This window comes from Thamnophis sirtalis, unplaced genomic scaffold (assembly GCF_051295495.1).
Source record: "Thamnophis sirtalis isolate CommonGarterSnake01/CBP01778 unplaced genomic scaffold, rThaSir2_p1.2 scaffold_13, whole genome shotgun sequence".
Lineage (NCBI taxonomy): Eukaryota > Metazoa > Chordata > Lepidosauria > Squamata > Natricidae > Thamnophis > Thamnophis sirtalis.
The window spans coordinates 35854413-35875231 of record NW_028261393.1 but is presented as its reverse complement, the minus strand read 5'-3'; the positions used below and the strand labels follow the sequence as shown (position 1 = coordinate 35875231).

Sequence of the window (20819 nt, the reverse complement as noted above, 5' to 3'; positions counted from 1 at the left end):
AGAAAAAGAAAAATTGGAGTATTATAAAGTCTGGAGGAGATGGTATAAATGGCTAAAGGACAGACGTAAAACTACTGTATAAGAATTATGTAAGATCTATAATAATACAATACTGTATATATTTGTAAACATTATTACAGCCTAAATGACTATATAATATAGATTAGTGAACTTAGAAATAGAGCTTATGTAAATATGAATGATATTAATAATACCGATACGGAAATGCTGTAATGTGTGGAAATTTGTCTTTTGTTTTTTAATGTTTAAATATGTTTAATAAAAAATTTTTAAAAAGCTGTCTTGCTTTGTAGTTGATAAACAGAGTCTGGGATTCGAGCCATTGAAATCACATCAAGAGAGCTTTATTTGCAAAGAAAACATGTAAATTAACTAAACTTGCACCCCAATTTATATACATTTATATATCACTCTCTCTATATATATCTATCTATATATATATATCTTTCTTTCTCTCTCTTTCTCCATATATATATATATATTTATCTATATATCTATATACACAGAGATCATATCGTGACTACAATTGCTGTCCCACTGCCATCTCTACCCCACCACAAGGGAAGCTGTGCTGTGCCTGGAGCTCTCCTGTCTTCAGAGCCTGAACAGAGTTTGACCAACATCACACTTTTAAAATGCCTAATGGTAGATCGTACTTATATCCTAATAAAGCCAACTCCTTTAAAACTACTAAAAACAGGAAGCCTGAAGTGGAACATAAATACTTGATTTACAACCATTTGTTTAGTGACTCTTCAGAGTTACAATGAGACAGAAAAAAGTTTTTCCACGCTTGGGACATTGCAACCTCCCCACAGTCACGTCATCAGAATCCAGATGCTTGGCAACCGATTCATATTTATGATGGTTGCCATGTCCTGGGATCATGTGATTCCCTTTTGTGATCTTCTGAAAAGCAAAATCAACGGGGAAGCCAGATCCACTTAACTACTGACTTAATTAACTGAACTGCAGCGATTCACTTAACAATTGTGCTAAGGAAGGTTGTAAAATGGGACGAACCTCACTTAACAAATGTTTCCCCATAGCCACAAAAATTTGGGCCTCAATTGTGGTTAAAAGCCAGGGACTACCTGCAAGTGTCCCATTGGACAAGCGGAACGGCTGGCCTGGAGCCCTGACCCTGAGGTTGCTGGTCGAAGGGCAGAGACAGAGAAGCCTTTGTCGTTTCTTGGGGAGTTTCCAGTCTTGGGCCACTATTATGTCCGAAGTAAAAGAAGCTTCCATCACTAGAAGTGACAGGACTGGCATTGCTGCAGTCTTCCTTGAAAAATCATTGCTAACCTGGAGCCTGCAGATAATACACAAGGCTTTTTCAGGAGCATTTCTTCATCTCTGCCCATAAATGAGACCAGTAGAATCAAGGTATCTGTGCATAGCACAAGAGTAGAATTTCAACTTTACAGTTGCCAGTTAAAACCAAGCACCACACTGGCACTTTTCTGCTTCCCCAACGACTCTATCAGGGCAGCCGTTACTGAGAACAGGTTTGGCTGAAACAAACTGGTGGCTTTTCCCCCCTGAGATCTGGAAGAAACAAAATTATAGCCTCACAATGCTTGCTTTAACTTTCTCCCATCACCTTTCCAAAGGACAGAGGCCCTAACTGATCCCCCTTGCCAGCTGACAATATAGCTTGCCAGAATTGCTCCATAAAAAAATAGAGAACTCGGTCATATTGTCTTTGCAATTATAATTCACAGCATTAAAAGTATCCAGTGGGAGCAGTTGTTTTAAAGTTTGTCTGACATTGATCTGTACACAATGGAAAAAGTTGCTTCCCAGAGTCCACCCAAATCTGAACTGGATCCTAGAACTGCCTAATTGTCTTCCCTGAGCCTCTCTTCCCTTAATAGGAAACAGGCTGCTTGTCCACGTCTCAGGACCAAATACACTGTGTAAGGCAAGATTGTGTTTTACCACTTGGTCTCAGCTCGCTGAGAAAAGAAAATGCCCATTGGGAAGTTTGAAGAAAGACAGACACCCACCCACCCCCACCAATCTTGGCCAGGAAGAAAAGTACCAAAACTGAATTGGGAAATGCCACATTCCGAACCTATTGGGGTAGAGAGAGACTGTAAAACTAAAACCACAAAGAAACCATTTTAAAAACGTGCAACAACACATTAACTTTTGAAAGTCAAATTCACTACTTTAACTGGATAGTTAGTATGTTTTTGCCAAGGGCTACTTCCAGCTTTATCAACAGTTCCTCATCTATAGTTCCAGTTTCTAAACATGAAATTTATTGCCATCAGATTTGGATATGTCTTGGCCACATTCTAAAGTTCCTTATAATTTAAAAAAGTATAAAAAAATTAGAGGGTGTGTGTGGTGGAGACGAAGAATTTTCCTGTTAACATACATCTTCCTAGAGAGCATTCAGTTGCATGCCTTCCATCATCTGTTGCCGTAGTAACTCTTATCAGTGCAAGTTGTGGGAAGGAAGTGACCCGCCTCTGATGTGATCTATGCAGCTCGGTGGAAGGTCTCATTCCTAGCAATGCTCCATTTTTAAGTACTGCTCCAATGAAGCCAAGGGAAACCTGGCTTGCTTTCTGTAGTTACATAAAAAAATAAATATCAGTTCTTTGACTCTTCCCAATCTTTTGAACAGCGAGGCCAGGTGGTTTGGGAAGGCCCCACCTCAGGTCCTTAGGAAGAGGGCCCGTCCCCCAGCCGAATGGCCCCAAAGAAGGTGGTGTGCTTGCTCATGTTGATGGAGATGTCAGCGTGGACCATTTTCACAGCAATCTTCTGCCGAGCTCTGAGGAGACAAACCCCAGCTGTGTAGCAGGTGTTGAAGTTGGTCTTTCCTGTCTCAATACTCCGAGTGCATTGCAGAAAAGGCTTTTCATCCACCACCACCTCGAAGCTGGCAAAATCTGTGAAGTTTATGTAATACACCTAATTGGAAGCGAATATAAAAAGTATCACCAGGAGAAAGAAACCCTACAGGAGAATCATGTAAAAGTGCACCTACAGCAATCCTTGCTATTCAAAATACAGAATAAATTACTCTTTAATGATGGCAGAGAACATGGGCACCCGCCACTCAGCCAAGAGCTGCCTCCCTCTCATGCACACAGGGTCCCACAAAAAAAAAAATTTAATTTCATGGAACACACAATGATTGTTGAACTGATAATCAATTATCTTTGAAAGAAATCTAATTTTGTTTATGGATTACTTTCAAAGAAAACATAAGGCTTCCGTTGATTTTCCACTTCCATAGTTAATGGCTTATCAAAGCAGCATGGCTGAAATGCCATCTCTTGAGGAATAAGGCCATTCAGACAAGAAAAATATGTAACTTCATTGGGAAAGATTTGGCCTATGGGGAGACACATCCACATGGGCTCTATTGCCTAAATAAACTATTTGTGGAAAGCTTTTTTTTTTTTTTAAACCCTCTTATTCTTCATAGAATGCTCCAATTAGAGTTTTATGAGGTCCCCAGTGAAAACCAGCCGATGCCACCTGGGTAAAAAGTTCCAGGCTGCTGCATTCACAGTCTTGTCTTGCAAGGGATGCCTTTCACCCTTCTCTTTCCCTGGGGACTTGGCCCGTCTTCTGCCAGCGAGTTCCAGATTCCTTACCTGGTGCTCATTCACCTCACCCCACCCCACCCCACATTCTGTAGGAAGGTGCAATTCCTAATATACAGTAGGACAACAGGACAACCGCAAGAAGGGCAGGGCAGGTTAGAGCAGGCAGCTTAGGAAAGTGTTTTGTAGACATGCTCCAAGATAAGGCTTGTACAACTCCCATGGGCTTAAGAGCCTGGGATTTGCAAATCGAGGAATGTGCTCTGAAAATTGGCAAGAATTTCGTTTTATTTTTAAATTGTATTATTTTTCATTTATTTATTGGGGGGGGTATAATTTTGTTGCAACACTATTGCTCCATTCCTAACCCACCCACCCCAAATGATCTGCAGTGTTTTGGGGTTGGGTTTTATTCCCCTTTAGCACCTACAACACTGGAAAAGTGGTTTTCATTTTTTTAAAATTTAGGAGACATAGAAAAGGACCCATTCGTTGACGTGGCAAATGAATAAGTACATGGGGCAACCAAGAAATGGAAGGGGGGGGCTAAGGAGAAAGGGATCCCACCCATCAAAGGCGACAGTTGGAAAATGCCATACAGGCAAAATGGTAGCGACTGCAGGGAGAGGCAAGTTTGGAGAAGGAAGGAAGCCGAGGTTGGTAGGATCGGGGGAGGGGGCGCTGTAGCAGTGGTGGGTTCCTACCAGTTTGGACCAGTTCGACTGAACCGGTAATGGTTTGGTGGCCTGGGTCGCTGAAAACAGCAGAGACACTGGCGTGCCACACCCCTGAACCAGTTTTCCAGGCGGCGCCATAGGGGCTGTCATCTTGTTTTCCGGTTCTGCGCATGTACACACAACAATTTTAATTGCACTGTAGTAGTGCCTGCTGGAACCCACCCCTGGGCTGTAGGCTCCATTGGAATCTTGTTAGATACAGACAGTGTAGCAAAGGAAAAGTTTGCATTCCTGATCTAGCAAGAGAGCTGGCATTTCAGCGATACCACAACGTCCCGGATTTATGTCCTACTGACTTATCAATGTATCCACTTTTAATTGCCTTCCTTCTTCTGCAGCAACCCCCTTCTGATGCCACAGAGGCTGCATCTTGGATAGAGGAAAAGGAGTTAGGCCTAAGACCGTACTCACTTCTACCTGACTATAGACGAAGTACGTGCCGTCTGCCAGTACCTCCAGCTCGCCACTCCGGGTGTGCAGCTTAAAGACCTTCGGGTTCATGGTTATGCGAGACCAGTCATTAAGAACTCCACCTGAAAGATCTCAGCAAGAGAAAATGGCAGTCACTCAAAAGCCTTCGTGAAAAGAAACATAAAAACAGTACAAACGTGATGGGATCGAAGTAGGATGTATCACAGAAAAGGTGAAGATTGGTTTAGGCCAACATGTCTCATGAATGACGAGACGGAGCCATCGGCCTCTCGAGGACCCTCCAAAGAGCAAAAACAAAACACAGTTAACAGGTGTCCTCCCCAGTCTGGACAGGGTCAGCCACCCCTAGGAGGAAGCCATTCATCTGCCAAAATAAAGACGTCGGCTGGTGGCTGTCAAAGTCTTGTTAACAGAGAGGAAAGTTTTTGCAGAAAATCCTCTGCAATCAGAGGTTGCAGAAATGTTGAGAATATGACTGCCGGGGCAGAGAAGGTACAGAAAGAGGAAGGCAGCTATGGAGTAGCGTAGAAGCCAGCAGGTCCCTCCCAGCCACTCCCATGCAGAGAGGCTCCAGAAGTTCAGAGGAAATCCCTAATGGTAGGTGTTCCTCCCTGGGTGCCCTGTGACGGTATCCAGAGGCCACCAAAGGTTCATAGAAGAAATGTGCTCTCTCCCCGCAAGCCTTTCACTGGAGATCTAAAGACTGAAATCTGCTGAAGTGTGCAGTTGAGTTCACAACTCCACGTATCTATCTACATACAACACAGGCATACCAGGAAAAGCGTGTAGCAAAAGATCCATACAGCACGTACACACCTTTTCCATTAAAAATCACATCATGAAAAGGCCAATAAAAAATATGCACTAGAGATACAGGAATGTTTGCCTCGACCTTTTCCCCACCTGAATTGATCAGAATAAAATGTGTGGCCAAGAGTTGCACTCATACGATCCGGGGCTGATGCAGGAGTAGCATCCCGTGTCCCGTGGCTGAAGAAGAGCCCCCTCCCACCAATAGGCAGCCGTCTGAGAGACGGTCCTTTGCTGCCATTGGGAAAGGTGCACTCGCCCATCATTCGACCCACTGCAAGCACCAAATTGGGCATTAAAATAGCCTTATTTGGACAGGGGAAGGCAGGGAACAGAAGACCTGGGTTGATGGATGGGTTGTTCCCCAATTTGTCTTGCCCCAGGCCACATCCTTTGGGGTGAGGGGGTGAGTGGAAGGAGGTGTGTAGCAGCCACAATGTCAGTTCCAGTCACCCCCCACCCTTCCCCTCACCGAGGTTCCCTGTCCAGGCTTTGGGCCAATCTCACTTGCTCAGGGCTATCTGGAAAGACTTCCCAGAGGGGGGGGCACTGTGTCAGCTCCCCCAACCCCTGGATACATGGGCAGAGACTGGCGCTGCTCTCGTAGTGCTTCCTGAGGTATCGAGCTGGTCTTCTACTCCTCATTTTCATTGCCCTTCTCACTACTTGGCTCTCCTTCTGTTAATTTACCCGACTCACCCTCCCGCTCTTTCCTCTACCCCTTGTACAAGATTTATCATTTTTAATTTTGAAACAGTCCTCCTTCAGTTTATACTAGCACTAAATTCCTCCTACAAATTCCTTATTAATCAGCTCTTTGTTTCCTCTCTGATTTTTTTTTTCTGGTCACTTGGGGAACCAGTCACTCGGCCAGATCTCCTTATCCGTGATTTTGGCAGCTGGCTTGAAATAATAATCTAGGGAACGCCAACTTACAGCCAATGTCCCCAGGCAGTGCTTCCCCCAGAGGAGGTGGGCAAGGCCCCCTCGCAGCAGGCAAGAGAAGGTGGAGCCCTGATGCAACTGGCCTGCAGATCTGTTGGCTGAGCTTGCTTTTCAGCTCTTTCTTCTCCTGAGAGGGTAAATTGCAGAAGGCTCACCCACCCACTCTTCCCCAACTCTGCTTTGGAGGATGTTAAAAGAGGAGCTTTTATTTCATTAAACATAAGAATGAAAAAAGTATAGAAAGAAAAAAAGAGCCAAACAAAAACAAAATTGCTAAGAGACTAGGCCTTAAAAATTGGGAAAATAAAATAATTGTATTTAAGTACAATGACAATAAAGATTATATTTATAAAATAAGTTTATTGCTCAGTGGAAACCTGACATTGCATGTGATGGACAAGTCATCCCTCTGCAAGCATCGGTTATGGACATTACAGTGAAATGGAGCCGTCCTTTAATGAAAGGGTACCTGTGAGACGGCCTACTGCCACATACCTCCCAACGGCCGATAAGATCCCACAGATTGGGCCTCCTTCAGATGCCGTCAGCCAGACAGTGTCGGCTGGTGAGCCCCCGGAGGAGAGCCTTCTCTATGGCTGCTCCAACCCTTTGGAATCAGCTACCCGCAGAGGTCCGGACCTTACCCACTCTCATGGCCTTCAGGAAAGCTGTTAAAACCTGGCTGTTCCGGCAGGCCTGGGGCTGTTGACCTTATTGTTGAGGTCCAGCCCCGATTATAACGAATGCGTGTTGTGAATTTTAAACTATTCTTTTTCTTTTTTCTTTTCTTTTTTTCCTTCTCTGTAAGCCGCCCGGAGTCCTTCGGGATTGGGCGGCCTATAAATAAATAAATAAATAAATAAATAAATAAATAAATAAATAAATAAATAAATAAATAAATAAATAAATAAATAAATAAATAAATAAATAAATAAATAATAATAAATAATAAATAAATAAATAAATAATTACATTTAAAACAGTTAAAAATTGACAAAATCACCATCAGTCAAATGCAAAAAGCCGCACTGCTTGGATCTGCACGCATATTACGAAAATACGTTACGACGTCCTAGGCCCCTGGGTGGGGCCCGACTAGTAACCAATGCCAAATCCGGCGAAACAACTGGCCGCTGTGATACAATTGTATAATAATAATAATAATAAAACTGTTGATCACATACTCAGCTGCTGTAAAAAAATCGCACAGACTGATTACAAATTGCGGCACAATTCAGTAGCGCAAATGATCCATTGGAATTTGTGCAAAAATTTTAATATTAAAGCAGCAACAAACTGGTGGGAACATCAGCCTGAAAAAGTCACCGAAAATCAGATGGTCAAGATCTTGTGGGATTTCCGTATACAAAAAGACAAAATACTGGCGCATAATACACCAGACATCACACTGGTTGAGAAAAACAAGGTTACAATCATAGATATTGCAATACCAGGTGATAGCAGGATCGCCGAGAAGGAACATGAAAAAATCGCAAAATACCAGGACTTAAAAATCGAAATTCAACAACTATGGCACAAACCAGCAGTGGTAATTCCAGTGGTAATTGGCACACTGGGTGCTATTCCAAAAGCACTGGAATTACATTTAAAACAGTTAAAAATTGACAAAATCACCATCAGTCAAATGCAAAAAACCGCACTGCTTGGATCTGCACGCATATTACGAAAATACGTTACGACGTCCTAGGCCCCTGGGTGGGGCCCGACTAGTAACCAATGCCAAATCCGGCGAAACAACTGGCCGCTGTGATACAATTGTATAATAATAATAATAACTGTTGTGTAAGCACATACGAGAAGCCCCTTTCTCTCTCTCTTATTTTTGAGGGAGGCCACCGAGCCTCTGCTGAGGCAAGAGGAAACCAGATTAAAGAGGCTGAACAGCAAAGGAATAGTTGCCTTTTGCTGTTCCCACAACATACTTCCAGTCCTGGTCCGGACTCTGTTCCAAGCGTTATGGGAATATGGACTGTGTAACTAAAGAGAAGACTTTGCCGAGAGCCTTGAGGCTGCTACTGAGGATATTGGGAATTCACTCGAAAGACAAAATAGGGGATGGGAAAGCTGAGCAGCCTGCGCATGGGATAAGGGCCCATGGGAAGCACTGACCCCTTCCACTAATAACCAGCCTCTGCCTTGTAGGGATGTCGGTCCCGGGAAGGAATTGAATGACATCTTTTGGCCCAAGCCTTCCTCTAGAGAAATGCTGAGCCTTTTGCTTGCTTGCTTGCTTGCTTGCTTGCCATTCTCATTCCAAAGAGCAGAAACAAGAAAAGTGCTAATGGGGAAGTTTCAGGTTGCTTGAGGAAGAGTCTGGATTCAGAAATGAATCGGGATTAGGCACCTTTCCACTAGAAGCAGTCCAGGCAACTTCCTGGACTCAAGACCCAGTTGTGAAGCCTCCGGTGATGCCTGTCATGGCCCAGGCTTCGATTCTGCACCTGGAATCTAAGGAAGCTGCTCCAGCTGATCCTATGGAATGTCAACCTCAGGAGACACCAAACCAAGAATTACATAAGGCTGATTAAGCACAGGCACCACCTGGACAGCTGGAGCAGTCTGGGGAGGAGGAGGAGGAGGACTGAAGGCCTCCCAGCCTCTGCACCTGGGGAGGAGAGCGGAGAAGAGACATGCTCCCGCCAAGCAAGTGAGTAAATCTCTTGATTGATGACAGCTGGCTGCAACCTGACTTAAGAGGCAGCCCTGACCCATCTCCCCTTTGTTGGAAACAACATCTGCTCTCTGGCTCTTGCATGACATTCCAGTGAATCCTGCTGTGTAAGAAACTGTGAAACCCCCCCCCCCACCTCTGTGGGAAGCCTCTTGGAATTTGCGTTTTTGTTTGACTGACATCCCTGATGTGGCTCCTGGAACCCTGGACTGAATTCTGTGAGGCACAAAAAGGACCAGGTCCACCCATGAAAGTCCAATTACATTGATTTGCTACTAAAAAGCCAGGCCTGATAGGAATCTTTTCAACTAACAGCTGGCACTTGCTTGGAGTTAGACTAAGGTCAATGCAATTAAGGGGGGGAGGGGTTGGCTTGTGGCTACATAGGGATTCTAGGCTGATCCCTCTTTTAACTCAGTCCCCAGCTTCTTCTGCTCCTCTTCCAGATTTGGACTATTCTTCTGCATTCTCCTATTAAAAGCAAAATCAGTGGAACAACTTGCCTCCAAAAGTTGTGAATGATCCAACACTGGAAGTTTTTAAGAAGATATTGAATAACCATTTGTCTGAAGTGTGCAGGGTTTCCTGCCTAAGCAGGGGGTTGGACTAGAAGACCTCCAAGGTCCCTTCCAACTCTGTTATTCTATTCTACTCTATTCTTGATGCAACCTCTGTTGTTGCTGTTGTTGTTGTTCTGTTTTGCTGTTATCTCTTCAGCCTTAAATAAAATTGCTAGTCTCCATAGCAACCGTGCTTGGCTCTCTGTGATTGAAACCCAAAGCAGGACAATAATAATGTGGGATTCACTGGGTGATCTCTCTCATGGGGATGTTGTGGAAGAACTAGTGCAGGGATTGGTATGCATATTGATTTGATAGGAGAGATTTGATAGGAGAGATTTATCTTGGAGATAAATCAAAGAAGGAAAATAAAACAACTTGTACTAAGAAAATACCTTCCAGATCACGTCTGTGGGTTGCTGTTGAGTAAGATGAGAAAATTTGAGAAAATCTGATTGATGCAAGAATTGGGTAACATTCTGAAGGCACACATTTTACATGATGACACTTTGTGTTTGTTTTTACCCTGTTCCCTGAAAATAAGACCTCCCTGGATAATAAGTCCAATCGGGCTTTTGAGCACATGCGCTAAAATAAGACCTCCCTGAAAATATTGCAACACAGCAGCGGCCATGAGGTGACCACGCTCGCCGTCTCCTGCACCTCAAAAATAATAAGACCTCCCCGAAAATAAGGCCAGGCACTTATTTCAGAGGTCAAAAGAAAATAAGACCCTGTCTTATTTTCGGGGAAAGATGGTAGTGGTGTTTTTTGGTGGTGTTGGAGACAACACTGATAAAAAAAATGCTAAGAACAAACACAACGAGTCACCATGTAAAAGAAAAGAAACTTTCTATGTGAGAAAAGTTGTATTTTTTAGATCGGTTGCCTATTCAACAGTTCATTTTCTCATTGCAGAATAATTCAGGAAGCTTCAGAGCGCCCTTCCTCCACAATGAAGTCCTGCAGAACTCAAGGGGCTTTCAGGAGGACAAGAAGAAAGGCTCTCTGGATCCTGCAGCGTCAGATGGAGAAGCAGATATTGGAGAAAAGACAGGAGAGCTTCAAAAGACCTCCGGAGAAGAAGGTCTTTCCTAAGAGCTGTGGAATTAGAACTTTATTGGAGCTTCCACAAGTGTAGATTTGACTGCCCATCGAGGTTTAATAGTAGACACATGTAAAGCAAGCATGCACCACCTTTGAGGCAAATGGGATAGAAGGTGAGGTGGAAGACACCAAAACAGGGATCAAAGAGGCAACCTGTTCTGAAAAGTTATAGGTGTTGTTACTTGAGGCCTAGAAGATTAAGCAGGAACTACACAGAACACCTGAGGTAAATTTTGATTTGACACGACAATTAGAGGCAAACCACGATTAAGACAGGGAAGATGGTGGTGACGGTGAAAACAGAGTATCTGGATTGATGTGGTAACTAATTTTAATTAGGCATTAAAAAATGAAGGAAAAAGAAAAAAGATAATCAAATGAGTGATATAGGCAGTTGAAATATCAAAATCCGAAACCTAGGAAATATTCTATTCCTTTCTTTAACACAAGGGTGCCCAAACTTGGCAACTTTATGACTTGTGGACTTCAGCTATGCCAGCTGGAGAATTCTGGCAGTTAAGTCCACATGTCTTAAAGTTGCCAAGTTTGGGCACCCTGCTTTAATAAAAGGTAGGAAACGGACACTGTGGCTCTTTGTGGTGGCTGAGTGCTTGGCATGCTTACCATTCTTGACTTGGATAGCAGAGCCCTGGCCTTGGAGGTGGACTACGGCTGGCTGGAAAACAGAAGAGAGCAGATTCAGATTAAAACAAGGTAGATTTCCCCTGTTTATGGAAATGCCCATATGCTCATCTTGAACATTTATAATATAGTCCTCAAATTGTGACCATTAATTCGGAAACTAGAAACCCCGGGCACTGAGTGATCTTTAAGCAAAGAGGCCCATGTCACTGTTTCTGGCAGTTATGCTCGTGAAGGCCCCTCCCGGGTCATTGAATGGACAGAGTGAAAGAATGGGTCCTCGAGAATTTCCCCCCTCCTCCATGCAGGGAGGGGAGACCCTCCTTGGGGCTGCAGGAATGAGCTGTCCACTTTCAACCTTCCCTGCCAGTCTCCCCACTGACTTTCAGGGAAAGCAGAAAAGATTGCAAATGGCAATCACAGGATTGTGAGGTACATCTGGTTGTAAATGCGAGTCACTTGCCTAGAGCTGAAATGTGGACATATTTCAGGGGGGAGGAGGGAGGCACAACTGTTTATAATGGCCAGAAGTGCTTTTTGGGCCATAATGCACCTTTCCCAGGCCATCATAACTTTGAAAGTTTGTTAAATGCCTGGTGGTAAGTTGAGGACAACCTGGAAGAGACCATGAATTTCTGACCCTGTGGAACTAAAGTCCATTCATTTCTATAAATAACTTATTTGGTCATCAAGAATTTCCTAAATGCAAGCTGTGAAAAACTGACACAAATTTGTGAAATTACAGCAAACAAGTCCTTTAGCAGTATAACATAAGGAAAAGATAGTAGATCTAATCTGATCACCTAGATTTTATGCAAAGATGAATGGATAGATAAATGTGGTCTGGCTGGAAAATTAGCATGTTTGCATTTAGAAATGAGTTAAGATTCATTTGTAATCAGGGTACCTGATGTTTTTCCCCCAAATGAAGTCACTGACCTGTGAATCTCTTGGTCCGGCTCTTTCTGCTGTGCCTGCAAAACAGTTTTTATATTGAGAGTCCTATATGAGCAAGCTTTTTAAAAAGCATCAAAATCCCCTGCTTTTAGGATTTCGTTGGTCTGAATATCTGCACTATATCTTGTTGGATACCTACTTCCTGCAAAGACACCTTCCATACCATCACATTGTATTTTACCCTTCTGCACCCCTCCCAGAGGGCTGGTGTCTTGTCACTCTTATATAACTGCATCCCCTTCCCAGCCCTAGTAGAAAACATTTACATTATTATTACTCTATTCTCCTCCCACTTTATTCATTTCCATTTATTAAATTGTCACCCTGTATCCAATAAAGCCATGTTGGTGGACATGTGACATGCAGAGCCATATCAGCCAGCATGGCAGCCTTCAGCTTTTCGGCCTCCCAGAGGGCTGGAGGAGGCCATTTTCACCCTCCCCGGCCTTCAGGAAAGCCTCCGGAGCCTGGGGAGAGCGAAAACTCCCCCCCTCCAGTTGTGCACATGCACAGGTGTGTGCGTGTGTGTGTGTGTGTGTGGTGTGAGCATGCACAGGGGGGCTTGTACGTGTATGCACAGGGGGGTGGGTGGGCGTGCACACACACAGTTTTGCCACACCTTTAAAAAAAGGTTAGCCATCACTGCAATAAGGCATAATTCAGAAATGTCCTGAATAACAGTTAGTATTTCTTTTTATTATATTATCAATATATCGGAAAAAATACCTTGTTTCATAATTTATATTCAATATTCTTACGTGAGTATTTTATGTATTTGTAGAACAGCTTAGGAATCATCCTCCTCCATAACTTATGCAAAGTTGCATTACTCTTTTCCCATAGCTGCAACAATCTTCACATTTGTCCTCACGCTTAAACCACAGGCAGCTTCAGTATAAACTCAGAAATAGTTTGCGGCCATTCATCCAATGAAAGATGTGCTTCTTTGTAATGTGCAAAGTGACATAATAAGAGCCGTGGTGGCGCAGTGGTTAATATGCAGTATTGCAGGCTGTCTGCCCACTGCCAGAAGTTCAATCCTGACTGCCTTAAAGTTGACTCAGCCTTCCATCCTTCCGAGGTAAAATAAGAAGCCAGATTGTTGGAGGCAAGAGGCTGACTCTTTAAACCGCTTAGAGAGGGCTGTCGAGCACCACGAAGCAGTATATAAGTCTTAGTGCTATTGCTATAACTCAGTCTTGCTCCTGCAAATTCACTGATCCCTGTTGCATTAAGAGAGAGGATTGGCTGTGAGTCTCCGCACAGAAAAGAGGAGCAAGAGATGGTTCTGGTAAGTCCTGGGAAGATTCCGTTGCTCATCTGTGACATTCTTCATGGGTTATGTGGAGATCAAGCATGTAGTTTGGACAATCCTCTATTCCAAGCATCTTTTGAAGTGACAGTTTCTCATATCCCTGTATGTGCCTACAGTCATTGTCCCCCCCCCCACACACACAGTTTGACAAGCACTATATAGTAGGGTGATAGTTTTAATCTTTCTTGCATGTATGTTCTCCCCCACCCCCTAAGTACTTACCGGTAGGACCTTGCAGGCCGGGGGGTCCCTGGGGGCCTGGAGGTCCTGGAGGTCCTGGAGGTCCCATCACCGTGGTACCTGGAATGCCAGGGATACCTGGGATTCCAGGGGGCCCTTGGGGTCCAGGTGGTCCAGGGGGCCCTTGGGGCCCAACAGGTCCTGGAGGGCCAGCCTTTTTGCCTGTGGAAATACAGGATTATGTTTTCATTTGTATAAACATGGCTGCTGAGCTACATGGGCAGATTCTATGGCTTCCTGGGTATGAAGGGGTTGCTTAGCAGGTCTGACGCCATTACTTCCTCCAGTAACTCATCCACGTATAGTTCTTTGAAGGTATGCAGGGGACCAACGGAAAGAAGAGTGAATGAAGGTAACAGAAGGAACAGAGAAAGACAAGAAGTGTCCGAGTCCACCGGACAGCTGCTGACCACAATGAATATATCCCGAGAGCTGGGGATTGATATTGACCGTTTGCTATTGAGTCAGCAGAGACTGTAAGAGGAATATAAACGACCAGGGAAAAGGAATCCAGATTGATTAACGGAGCAATGAACTTCATTGTGAGAGTTCATGGAGAATTCCCAAGAGGCAATAAGAAGGAAAAGGAAAGTCTTAGGGGGAAACAAAGGGAAGCGTACAAGTCTCTGCACTCGTTTCCTGCAAGGCTGGTGAAGCTTTTGCGTTCCTGCCCGAGAGAAACCTGGCCTACATTTGAAAGCTTATGGCAGCCTTCAAGAAGAAGCCTGGGAGAAAATTGGATTGGAACAATTGGTTGTCCAACTACTGGATGGGGTGGGGGTGGGGGCTATGGACTGACCCTGTGTGTCTTGGAGACTGGGATAGCAGCTCCTCACCCCCGGCAGCTGAGTGACCTGAGGGAGGGGTTATGCTGGGTGGTGGAGTGAGGGGTGGGGTTAATGGCTGCCTTGGCCTGGGAGGAGGAAGCAAGGACGAGGAGGGCTCTGGGGGTAGAAGATGGGAGAGGTTGGCCCCCGAGAGAGTGATGGGCAGGGAGGGGAAATAATGGGGCCCTGAAGGCAGTCCAGACCTGGGGGCTTTGGGCTCGCTGGCCGAAAGCAGCCCTGGCCAACTATTGCTCTTCAATACAACAGTCTGGAGACAGTCCATAGTTTGATCCCTGTTGCTCAAACCTGGGTGGGCCGGGAGTGGGTTATTCCCCTCTTGGGAAGTGCCACCTAAGGTGCCATTGTTGTCATCCCCGAGTCTTAGGCCCCTGCATGTGAGTCTCTCTGGGTGGAACTGGGCTTGAAGGGTTTGCAGCCGTGGTTAGGAACTTCTCTTCCTGAAGTGAACCATTCTGATTTCTCTTCATCTCTACTTGCTCCAGTGAGCTTGAAATCATAGGGTGGAATTGTTATTAGTCCCTTCGAGTCAGTCTCGACTCCTGGCAGCTGCTTGAACAAAGGCCTGCCATTTTCTGAGCAGGCTTTCAAAAGCTGCTCACCACAGGCTGCTTCCTAGGGCTGAGATGGGATACCTCGCCAGGTTCTTCCTGCCCAGCTGGCTTCCTGCCCAAGACTGCCTTCAGGTTTTTAACCTGGTGTCTCAACCATTACATCAAATTGACTCTCCAAGTGTGGAATTAGCTCATCCTGTAATTTGGAAATTTTATTTCTACTTGTGCAATCTAAAATGGCGTTTATGTGTTTTGGAAACTGCACTTCACAACTGATATTTACATCCAGTTTGTGATCAACCAGAATTCTTTTTTACAAGCAGTAGCTAAACCAGCATCCCCCATCCAGGCCTATTATTCTATTCCTGTAATCTACCAAGAAAGTCTCAAATTTTGCTTGGATTTTGCGGGTAGCCAGTCAGCTTCTGGGCCTGAATCAAAACCTCTATAAAACCCTAAATAACACTGACGTGAGACCTGACTGCCATTTGGGGTATTCCCACTCTCTAGACCAGCCTGCACAAGAGGGGGCAGAAAAGGGTCCTGGAATGGTGGATCCCCGTTATAAGTCAGGCAAGAGTCTTCTGCTTGGCAGGTTCAGGCAAGGTGGGCATGAATGTCTTTTTCACACCCAGACACAGGCTGCAGAGCCCCTCCCCAGGCTGCCCTCGCCTCCATCACTCTGGCAGGTGGCCCAGAGGGACCACATGTCATCCTGGGAGCTATTTTTATCTCTGCTCTTAACTCCTGTGCCCCAGGAACAATGTGTGGGTCTGGAAGCCTCGCTTTCTTGGGCTTATCTGATTGGATGACACCAGGATGTTATTTTTTTCTCCCCACCTCCATGCCAAGCCAAGTCCCAGGTGGTGCAATGCTGCCTTACTATAAAGAGTGCATGGTGTTGCAGCCACAAACTTGCTTTTTATCTTTTTTAAAAATAATAATTTATAATATAAAATACAAAAATGCAAAAGAAAATAGTAGAAAAGATAGGGGAGAGAAAAAAGAAGGGAAAAGTGTAGGAAAAGTAGGAAAACAAAAGAAAAGGCATTGACTTCTGACTCTCTGATGCAGTAGAATAAGATAACAGCATCAAATCTCAACTTTTTACTTTTACATAATAGTATAAACTAGCCATTTCTATAACAACAAACCTATAAAAACTGATATATATTTTTTCCACCTTGAGCACAAAATTCAGAAGCAATTTCCAAATAAAAACAAAAGTAATTGTGTTGTTTTCCCTTTTGATCAAAGCATTCAATGCAGCCATCTCTTGCTAATTCCATCACTTTTTGCAGCCACCCTTCCATAGTGGTGATCAAAGTGTCCTTCCATTTTTGGGCATAAATAATATGGCTGCCATCAACATATAAAGCACCAAGGTTCCAATTTTTCCCCCAAAGTCTTTTTACATCAAACCCAAATGAAAGGTTTCTGGTTTTATCTTTATATTCACTTTTAGATGTGAATCCTAATCCAATACTTCTTTGCTTTATCACATGTCCAACATAAGTGTTAAAATGCCCCTTCTTTACATTTGCATTTCCAACGTTCATTTGAAATGCCTTGACATATTTTTGACAATTTATCTGGTGCTAAATACCAACAAAAAAAATCAAATTTGCTTTTTAAAAAAACCAAGCGTGGCGGAAGATTCTCCATGTAAAGCACACGGAAGTCACCCTCTTCTCAGGATCAATGGTTGGGCCTCTTCAGGCCTGGCTGGCTGCTGGCCAAGCCTTCGTCCAGTCTGCCTCCCGGCTGTCCTGCCTTTAGTCTGAAGTGAATCTCGAACTTCACAAAATCTTATGTATGTGTATTATAAAATTCCTCTGGTTCATATCATCCTAGGCTTCATAGGATGAGATGTATACCTAAGCCAGATATCTCTCCCCTCAAAAAAACAAACCCAGGGGGAGACATGCTCCAGCTGCTTTCGCTAATCATTCCCAGGGGCCTTTTGCTGCTAAATTAGCTGCTACTTCAGGTCTAACACAATTGCACGGAATCCAGAGGGGCACGTGCAGGCAAGTTCTGGCTCGTGGACACTCAGGTTCCCATCCAAGTGAGATACCCGCTTAAAAAACTATCCCTTTCTGCTACTGTGCAATCCAGCATGAAAGAGCTACGCTCACCGGGCGTTTCCCCAAATCCCTGGCTCTCCTGCCCTGGCCTCAAGCTTTTCCTGGGAAGAAGGGCCAGAGCCCGTTGCCCATCCCTATCCAGACCTTCGCAGGTGGCCTAGCAGGAGAAGGGACAAACCCTTCAGGATTAGCAAACCATCGCCAGGCAGGCCAGTATTGGAAAACCAGAGTAACAGAATTTCCTAAGCCTGAATGTGTTTGGCCCTTCTCTCTCTCTCTAACTTGGGAGGGTCTTGGTCTTCCTTGCATTACATCTTTGCCCTTTAATCTGCTTTGGTAGCAGCTCTTCTTCCTGTCCTTCCAGGCCATTTCCTCTGCATGGAGCAGTCATGGGTAGGAAAGCCAACCTGATGTAGGAAGGCTTCTGAAATCCGATGCTGCTCTCCTGTGTAGAAGAATGGCCTGGAAGAGCAGTCGGTATCCTACATCATGTCCACGGAGCACATACTCTGTGCTCTCCCCTCCCTTCCCTTCTCTTCTCCTCCCCTCCTCTTCCCTCCCCACCCCTCCTCCTCTCCCCTCTTCTCTTCTCCCCTCCTCTCTTCTCCTCCCCTCTTCTCCCCCCTCCTCTCTTCTCCTCTCCTCCCCTCCTCTCTTCTCCCCTCCCCTCCTCTCCCCTCCTCCTCTCCTCTCCCCTCCTCTTCCCTCCCCACCCCGCCTCCTCTCCCATCTTCTCTTCTCCCCTCTTCTCCTCTCCCCTCCCCTCCTCCCCTCCTCTCCCATCTTCTCCTCTCTTCTCCCCTCCTTCTCTCCCTTCCCCTCCCCACCCCACCCCTCCTCTCCCCTCTTCTCTTCTCTCCTCCTCTCCCCTCCTCTTCTCTCCCCTCCTCTTCTCTCCCCTCCTGCGGAACCACATTCTCTGGAAATCCCAAGAGACCTGACCCTCTCAGCCTTTTGCAAACCTTTAAAGACCTGGATGTTCCCCAATGCTTTGGGCCAGAAAAGGATGTCGGACCTACTGGTTAATGTTTCTTTGTTCCAAGCCAGACGTCTAGCTTGCAACATGATTTAGGCAGCCGTCTGAATCAGAAAAACAAAGACAAACGAGTGGATTTTGGATAGATGACGAAGTGGAAGATACTGATAGGCCACATCATATGTGTGTTTATATGTGTGCTTAAAAATGAAAAACCAGCTTACCTTTCTTCTTTTTAGGACTTGTGCCTACAAAAGAAAAAAAAACACATTTCTGTTGTTTGAAACCACGTCCCATATCTATTAACACCTGATGAATAAAGAATAAAAATCCAACATCCCATCCCTGCACAACAAATTCAGTATATAAACAAGAACAACAACAACAACAAAACCCCAGAATATAAATATTTTTATGATTATATTTTGGAGTTCATTATAGTCCCCAACCTCCTGCCAGAGCAGGAATCACTCCCAGAGGTGAAAGCCTCCCCTTGCCAACCATCCTGTCAGCATCTTTCTCTCTACTACAGGGGTGTCAAACTCAAGGCCCCGGGGGCCAGATCTGGCCCATGGGGCGCTTAGATCTGGCCCACGGGGCCACCCTGGAAATAGCAAAGGACTGGCCCACGGTGCCTCTGCCAGTGACAATGGAGGTCACCAGGGCCACTGGTGGCCTTCCTGAGCACCGTTTTCACTGGCAGAGGGTTGCAAGAGGCCCTTCCAGCCCAAAACAGACCTCGGTAGCCCATTTTAGCTGGCAGAGCACAACAGGCCACAACAGGCGCCCCCCCCCCCAACACAAGTGACGTCATGCTGGCCATGTCCACCCCAGCCTCCCGAGGACAAGCATGACGCTGATGCAGCCCTCAATGAAATCGCATTTGACATCCCTGCTGTACCGGGTTCTCCCTCTCTACTCTCCTGATGCTTCCCATGGAAGGACAGTCAGAGTTGGACCTTGAATGATGATGGATTGAAGAGCAGGACAGAAAGAAGTGGGGAAATAGCTTCATCTTCCGCAAGACAATTCAGCCACCCCAAAGCAAACTTAACACAGCTGATGGCTGTGAATTAGAAGGTGGAAGCCCTGTTTCAGTTCTAAAAGGAACTGGCTAAAAATGCAGAAAGGTTTAAACTCTGTGCAAGCATACTGGAATGAAAAAAGGGAGACTTTAGGCAGATGAGAAAATCGGAAGAAGAGCCCATGAGAGGAGATAGATGGCACAGGCCTTCCTCTCCCCCAGTCTAGATCGTTCTGGCCTCTCTGCTCATGGCCCCTTGTTCTGGGGCAGGGATCCCCAACCCTCTGATCCACAGCTCAGTGCAGGAACATAGCCTGTTTGGAACTGGGCCACAGTAGTGGTGGGGGAGCACACACATGCAGGATGCTGCATTTGTGAAAGCAATGCACGCGCATGCATGAAACCGTCCCCTCCCCACCACCTCCATCAGTCAGCCGACCTGGAAAGCTTGGGGATTGCTGCTCTGGGACACTCAGAGCCTGATCTGGATACCAAGAGCTGCCCTTCTTTTGGGGGAATAAAGTAAATATCCTCAGCACCTGCCATCCAATCCTAGAAAAAGACTCCTTGATTTATGATTCATGTAGCAACTGTTCGAACTTCCTACAGTACTGGAAAAAGTGACTTTTGACTGGTCCCTGCAGCATCCACACAGCCATGCGATCCATTCAGGCACTTGGCAACCAAAGTTGATGCCTGAGGGTTGCAGCATCCTGGGGTCACGTGACCAGTCACGTCCTGGCAAGCAAAGTCAACGGGAGAAGCTGGTTTGGTTAATGACTGCCTGATTCCTTTAAAAAGAGCAGTGATTTGCTTAACAATCATGGTAAACGGGTTATAAAATCAGACCTAACTCACTTAACAACCACTTTGCTTAGCAATGGAAATTCTGGTCCAAATGTAAGTCAAGGATCACCTGTATTTGGTCGTAGATACATTCCACCTCAACCGGCTTTTGAATCTGCGCAGCCCTGAGAGCAGAACCTTCTCTTTGCGTGTGCAAATGAGTGTGCATGTGTGCAGAATCATGGCCACGTGGTGCTGCACCCAGGGGAGTCTCTGCCATGGTCTCCATTGGAGAGAACCTCCGTCCTGAGTGCCCCCCTGGGAAGAACCCCCCAGGAGAGGCTCTTTCCACCATCCAAGCTCAAGGGAGCCTCAGCCTTTCAGCCATGTGTTTGGAAACAAACAGGGCTTGCCTCCACCATGGACTTCTCTCCGCAGGCCGGCTTCTGTTGCCAAGAGTAACCCAATCCAAGCCAGAAGCTGGACAAGATGTTGGGAAGGGATCATCCCTGAGAAAGAG

At 45.4% G+C, this 20819-nt stretch overlaps 1 protein-coding gene across 5 annotated transcripts in view; it reads right to left on the bottom strand.

The window, feature by feature from the left end:
- Nucleotides 1–343: 343 nt before the first annotated feature.
- EDA (ectodysplasin A) overlaps nt 344–20819 on the bottom strand; it is a 90711-nt gene continuing 70235 nt past the window's right edge. Inside the window, exons 3-8 of one of the 5 annotated variants that reach the window (XM_087727543.1) lie at nt 18714–18737; nt 14010–14189; nt 12455–12489; nt 11498–11549; nt 4745–4869; nt 344–2949 (exon numbers count right to left, since the gene is read on the bottom strand). In XM_087727543.1, coding sequence (XP_087583669.1) covers nt 2698–2949; nt 4745–4869; nt 11498–11549; nt 12455–12489; nt 14010–14189; nt 18714–18737 — 668 coding nt within the window. In that variant the 3' untranslated portion in view covers nt 344–2697. Of the gene's footprint in view, nt 2950–4738; nt 4870–11497; nt 11550–12454; nt 12490–14009; nt 14190–18713; nt 18738–20819 lie in introns of all 5 variants that reach the window. The other 4 variants (XM_087727545.1, XM_014072691.2, XM_087727544.1 and 1 more) reach the window with 4 other exon arrangements.